At 35.7% G+C, this 7,347-nt stretch overlaps 1 protein-coding gene across 1 annotated transcript; it reads left to right on the top strand.

The window, feature by feature from the left end:
• The first annotated feature begins 3,960 nt into the window (after nt 1-3,960).
• Nucleotides 3,961-4,661, top strand: LOC131478661 (cerebellar degeneration-related antigen 1-like). Its single transcript, XM_058659177.1, is given in 4 exon segments — nt 3,961-4,152; nt 4,218-4,298; nt 4,330-4,546; nt 4,549-4,661. Coding segments are annotated over 4 exon segments (603 nt in total).
• Nucleotides 4,662-7,347: the final 2,686 nt, after the last annotated feature.

Here is a 7,347-nt window from a genome sequence, read left to right as displayed (position 1 = left end):
ATGCAGTACTGTCTCACTAATGAATGTATGTCCCTCTTTTATTTATCTATTTATTTGTTCCTTTATTTGTAATAATCATCATTAATCAATAAGAACTGAATCATCTTAGTTACATTGAAGTCCCAACTGAACAGACTTGAGCACTATACTACTAACAAAAGCTTAAATCCATTTACATGATTCTCCCATATCCTGATCCACTTTCCTCAATGTCAACAATAATTATCCTAAAAATTTTGTTATTTTGCATGCCATATATATATATATATATGGCATGCAAAATAACTATATATATATATATATATATACACATAGCCCTAAGCTACTTGTTTTGTTGCACTTGTTTGTAAATATTTTTAAAAGATATCTTATTACATGGAGACTATTGGAACCAATGAAATTTACTCATAGTATGATATGCATATTATTGCTAAAATTTCACTGGGTAAACAGAATTATTCTCCATTTTTATTTCGGGACTTCTACTGCTGACATTTTGTTGTTATGCCTTCTCAGAACATTTATAGTTCCCTGCTACAAAATTTAAGTATTATATATAGTGTCAAGAGACCTTTTACTCTCATTTACAACTTTTTACACATTTCCATTTTAGTAAACAATCTTCTATGGTAAAATTTAAATGACTATCATATACTTACAATATAACTTTTGCAAGTATCCCAATTTTTCACATTTAGGTTACTTGTAATTTCTTTCTATGATAAGCTTTATGGTGTGTATACCTCTTCTCTTACTTTTCTAAGCAATATCCAAAGTTGAACACAAATATGTGTAAGGCATCTTCAAAAAGCTGGTGGAAAATGTGTACTACTAAAAAAAATCAATGGATTTCAACTTACCTCACCAAAACATAAGCTTATCTAATTCTACTTTTCTAATATCTTTTTAAAATACTTGCATACGAGGCAATGACATAGGATGGCATAGTTTGTATTTCTCAACAAATTGTACAGCATGTGTGCTTATTACAGTAGTTTTTACCACAGCAAAAACCTGTCCACCAGTAAGAGATAGAGTTACATTACATGTTAAAATCATGACATAGCCACACAGTCACTACCTTTGTGAGCTGCTCATAGTTATATTGTCAACTGAAAAAATAGGTTAAATGGAGATATGAGTCACTGTTGAAAGAGAAAATAAACACCTATGAAAGAATGAGGAGGAATATACGCAAAAACTTGATATGGGCTATATCTGGATATTAAGATTACTTGAGAATTGTGATTTTCATCTTGTTTGCTTGTATTTTCAAGAGTTTTCAATATCAACACTTGATTGGCTATATGTGCAATAAAAAATATGTTTTCGGTGCAATTGCTTAACTATTTTTTCTACAAGAAAAATACATTCATATTGTAGAAACTTTAGGAGTAAAAACAATTAATACAAAGAAATCATACTGAATTCTACCTATCCAATAATAATGAGTTCATGATCTGCAATGTGTTTACTTCTTAACAATTTATTTTTAAATATATTTTTAAATAGCTGGAGTAACATTTTATGTAATGCCATAGGTACTCATTTCATTTAACATTACACAGTAATATTTTAATAAAGAATATTCCTTTATATATGAAGAGTCTATTTAATCAGTCCCTTAAAGCTATACTCAGGGTTTTCTTCTTTCACTATAGCAAATACGTATGTGAGGAGGATCTCTGTGTATCAACTATTCACATTAGATGATTTCCTTGAATGAATTCCTTGAATGAAACTATTATACAAAAAGAGTTAAAATGTTTTATCTTTCTTGACAGATATTCTTAATTTTTTATTATAAGGCAGAATGTATGTTTTAGAGAAAATATTTTAAAACAAAACCTGGATTACTTGTGCATCATTAGTAGTCTGATTAAATAAAACTGATATAAAATCATCTATCTTGAAATTGTGGAATATGTCCTGACAATACGATGCTGGATTCTCTGCACTGACATGCCTACAATGTTGCGAAACACTCCAATAGCGGCCTGGTGGACTTATTACTGTTCACGTAGGACTACCAATTGTAATACTAGAGGTGAAGTCAGTAGTGGTGGTGAAGATAAAGAGAGGGGGAGGGGAATCCCAGAGCCTATGGAATGTATCATTAAATAATAAATACATAAATAAATAACCTGTCTAGTGTCAGTCACAGTTATTGTGATAATCAAATTAAATAAAACAGGTCTTTTAAATTCACATTAAATGTTAATTTCTTAGGAATGCTTTCCTTGACTTTCTAGATGCTTATATTATCCCATACTTACTTTCCTTCATGGTCTTGCCACAATTAATAAATTAATAAATGACTGATCATTTGTAGACTGCTTCTTTCAGATAACATTCGCTATCTCCATTAAAGCAGATCTAGCACACAGTTGGTGCTCAATAAACACTTGTTGAATGCATGAATAAAAGGTGTTACAAAACAGTGTAAAAACTGTACTATGTAGTTACAAGGTTTTGGGCACTTTATTATTATTCTTACTATTATTTATTATCATGTAGGTAACTCGAACCTTTAGAGATTCCTTGACAAACTAATCTCATTATGTGACTTCTATGCTTTTCACCCTAGCCTCAGGCATGAGAGGCAATATTGTTGGAAACATTTGGTAGGAGCTGATACTTAGATAACCAAGTAATTAGTTCTCACATCTTCCTCAAGCAAGATGGGATTTAAGGAGCTGTAGTTACCATTAGTCTGATACAAGGCAGTGATCAGGAACCCAGGAGGTCAATGGTAGATGAAAAAGCACGTGGTTCCTAGCAATCAGAAACAAACTAAGACAAGACTCGGTGATAAGGGATGAAAACAGAAAGTTAAATTGCAAGAACTGATACTCAAAGCATAAAGCTAAGATTCTAAAGCAAAGAGTAATTAAACTAGGTGCTCCTTTTTTTCTTGCCAAAACAGAATAGTGTACCTGCCTCCATATATGTGATCAGTGGGATGGTATGGCTAGTTGAACAATGAAAGCTGTGAATACATACCTTGGTTCTTGGTTCTCATAATGACAGTATAAATTGAGAACACTTCTCTATAACACCCCTCAGCTTTTTAACAGCAGATTCAGCGTAGTGACTAGTACCATGGACTCTTCAACCACCTTAGTCATGTTCAAATTCCAGATACTTTATTTATTAGTTGTGTATTTTTGCATGAATTATTTTACCTGTTTATGTGTGCCAGGCTGCTCATCTGTAAAACAGAGTTAATGATGATATCTGCCTCATAATGGCTTACAGTGAAGACTAAATAAGTTAATGCATGTAAGGACTATAGAACAGTGCCTGGACGTAGCAAGTGCCATGTTGTGTGTTGTTATTATTATTATCATATAAGTCACATATGATGAAATAAAAATTCATGCTATTTAAAAATTGACAAATATAGTTTAACTGAAATACCTAAGCAGGAATTTTCCCAAAATAAAAATTTCACATGTACCTAAACATAGTTGACTGTACAAAAACTATGAGCATTTAATAAAGTAATAGAATTTAATGTAGCAATCCTGTTTACTCTGTAGAAGCTTTTCATGAATACTATCTTAAAAAGTTGTAGGGACTAATCACAAATTTTGTAACAGAAAAAAACAATTAAATTGCAGTCTAGTTAGTTCATAAAATCTAACCTCTTAGAAGGAATGTTTTACTAAACTTGTTGAAGCTAATTCTACTAGAAGCAATAATATCTAAATCGGAATATATAAATCCGGGAAGATACTAACATGGAAAGAGTAAGACAGAGAAGATAGGATTTGAAAAAGGCTTGGCATGGGGATAGGGTGGAAATCATGGACTATAGAACATGTTAGAATACCTGGATATTGCAGACACTGGAAGACCTGAATGTTAGAACAGCACACTGAAGCCACTGGAAGACATGGATATTGAGCCCACCAATGGAAGACCTGAAGATGTTGGAAGACATAAAGATGCTGGAAGATGCAGAGATGCAGGAAGACGAGCAGATGCTGGAAGCCCTGGAGATGCTGGAAGACCTGTAGGTGTAGGAAGACATGGATTTTTCTGGAAGACATAGATTTTCTGGAAGACACAGAGTTTCTGGAAGATGTGGATTTTCTGGAAGATGTAGATTTTCTGGAAGACGTGGCTTTGCTGGAAGACATGGATTTTGTTGGAAGACATGGAGTTCTCTGGAAGACATGGATTTTTCTGGAAGACCTGGATTTTTCCGGAAGTTGTGGATTTTGCTGGAAGACATGGCTTTTCTGGAAGACGTGGCTTTGCTGGAAGACATGGATTCTGCTGGAAGACATGGAGTTCTCTGGAAGACGTGGATTTTTCTGGAAGACGTGGATTTTTCTGGAAGACGTGGATTTTCTGGAAGTTGTGGATTTTCTGGAAGACGTGGCTTTGCTGGAAGACATGAATTTTCTGGAAGACATGCATTTCCTGGAAGACATGGATTTTCTGGAAGACATGGCTTTGTTGGAAGACGTGGATTTCCTGGAAGCTAAGGATTTAGAGGAAGACACAGATTTCCTGGAAGCTAAGGATTTAATGGAAGACAGGGATTTCCTGGAAGGCATAGATTTGCTGGAAGACATGGATTCTCAGGAAGACCTGAATTGTCCGGAAGACGTGGATTTGCTGGAAGACTGGGATATTGCAGGAAGACATAGATATTCTGGAAGACACAGATCTTCAGGAAGACATTGATCGGAAGATCTCCAGGAAGTCCTGGAGGTTACTGGAAGACATGACTTTTCTGGAAGACATGCTTAAGTGGAAGACCTAGATTTAGGGGAAGACACCGATTTTATCTGGAAGACATGGGGTGGTGGCTGGAAGACCTGATTTGGTGGAAGACAAATTAATTGGAAGACCTGGATTTTTCTGGAAGAACTTGATTTTATGGAAGACGTAGATTTCTCTGGAAGACTTGAATTGACTGGAAGATCTAGATTTCCTTCTGGAAGACACTGATTTACTGGAAGACATGGACTTTTCCGGAAGAACTTGACTGATTGGAAGACTTGGATTTGGTGGAAGACGTAGATTCTTCTGGAAGACATCAGCTGACTGGAAGACCTGGATTTCTTTCTGGAAGACATTGTTTGGAAGACTCAGACCTTTCTGGAAGAACTAGATCTATTGGAAGACTTGGATTTGGTGGAAGACACAGAGTTTCCTGGAAGACATGAACTGGTTGGAAGACCTTGAAATTGTTGGAAGACGTGGATTTTCCTGGAAGACGTGGATTTTCTGGGAAGATCCAGATTTTGTGGAAGACGTGTAACTGCTGGAAGACTGAATTTCCTGGAAGACTTGGAGATTACGGGAAGACGAGGAACTTCTGGAAGACACAGATTCTCTGGAAGACGTGGATTTTCTGGAAGACCTTGAGGTTACTGGAAGACTTGAAGTTGATGGAAGACCTGGAGTTGTTGGAAGACCTTGACATTGGCGCCACTGGAAACCCTGGACAGTGGAAACATTGGAAGTACATAATTTGGAGACATTGGAAGCCTTGGTTTTGGAAAACATGGTTTACTACAAGCATTGGAGACATGAAAGGCATTATATATTGTGACACTGTATATTGGAAGCCATAAACACTGGATTACCTGGACATATTTGACACATTGTAAATCCTTTGCTTTAGAATTCCTAAACACTGGCAGATATGGACTGTAGAATTTAAAATTGATACAATTAGAGGCTCTGGCTGTTAGTAGACTTTGGGAAACTTGTATATTGATGCATTCATTTCAAAAGATGTAGAATTTGGAAGATTAAAGTTTAATGATGTTAGATTTCAAGGATGTTGGGAGCCCTGGATATTAGAAGACTTGAATATTCAGATTATTCAAAGTTCTGGATGTTAACATTCAATTCAGATACCAGAATATTAGAACACATGGATTTTGAAAAATCTTGTTCTTGGAGATATCAAAATACTCAGGCAACTAGAGATGAAAAAACACCATAAAATCAGACTTAGGAGACATTAAAATATGTGGAAGCTAAATAATGTGAAAGCTAAGAGTTATCTGAAAAGCTACACTTGGGCAGGGAAATACATAGGCTCCAGAAGACCCACATATAAGAAACATCGAAGGATTGGAATAGTAAAAGGCTTGGAAAATAGAGCTCTGAAACCTAAATGATGAGACTCAGATCCTGAAGAATAATTTTGGAGATGCTGGAAGACCTGGATTTTAGATGACTTCAATCTTTGGGCAGATTAGAAAACACAGACATTGGAGATGCTGTAGGTCCGAGAATGGAAGACTGTGATGTTCTCCTAGCTGGAAAATTTGACAGCCGGAGATGATGGATGCTGCAGAGTTGAGAAGATTTGAGTTATAGACACTGGAGAATCACAGGGTATAATCATGGACAATCATGGCAATATTGAAACTTGCATACTAGGACCTAGGACCTAGATATCACATTAAAAACACATCAATAAAGTTAACTAATCATATAGTGTTTATATCCAGAACATTTCTTCTACTGCAAAGAAAAGAAGGACATTTGAGAAGATCACAAAGAAGCAACAGGGAAATTTAATTTTGAATGGGTTGTAATTTATCTTCAAAGTCTCAATAAGCTGGTGTTCTGGGGCCTTTATAGGTTGATACGATAAGAATCTGGAATTATCAAGGAATACACAGTATCTAAACTAGGGATCTAGTTAGCACTATGTCCAAGATCAGCAAACATTTTGTAGTAAATATTTAAAACCTTCTCCAGTCATAGGGTTTCAGTTGCAATAAATTGTGCCTTCCTGTACACCAACAATGAATAACTGAGTAGTGACGGCTTTATTACAATAAAAAATTTGAAAAAAATAGCTGAGCCACATTTGGCCCAGACCTCACTTTGCCAACCCCAGTTACAGGTATCACCTCCAGGATATGATAAACTTAAAACCCATTCCAGGCTAGCACTCACGTGCAAGAAAACAGACACAGCGATTTCAAGAGCAATGGTAAAAATATCATATAATATAATGTAATGAAACTAAAAGAGATGAGGTTAACAGGAATCTAATAGTGAGTTTTATATCTCTAGGCAATTCTTTCAGGTGCCCAAGCCGGAAGCTTGGTATTTACAGCCAAAATTAACTGGTTTGCATTCAAGACTCCGAACAGGGAGGGAGGGGTGCTGAGGGACAGCAGGAATGTCCAAAATCAGAAGGCTGGATGCCTGAGGAGAAAATGAGAGGAGAAACCTTCCCCCTTGAGATTGGGAAGATATGGAGGAAAACAAAAAAGATTAGAGCTTGGTAGGTTCATCTAAATCACTCCAGCTTCTGGTAAATACATAAAGTTTCTGATCTTCACCACCAGAGTTTAAGCG

Source organism: Ochotona princeps, chromosome X (genome assembly GCF_030435755.1).
Source record: "Ochotona princeps isolate mOchPri1 chromosome X, mOchPri1.hap1, whole genome shotgun sequence".
Classification (NCBI taxonomy): Eukaryota; Metazoa; Chordata; class Mammalia; order Lagomorpha; family Ochotonidae; genus Ochotona; species Ochotona princeps.
The sequence above is the reverse complement of the archived record's forward strand: the minus strand, read 5'-3'. Positions and strand labels throughout refer to the sequence as shown.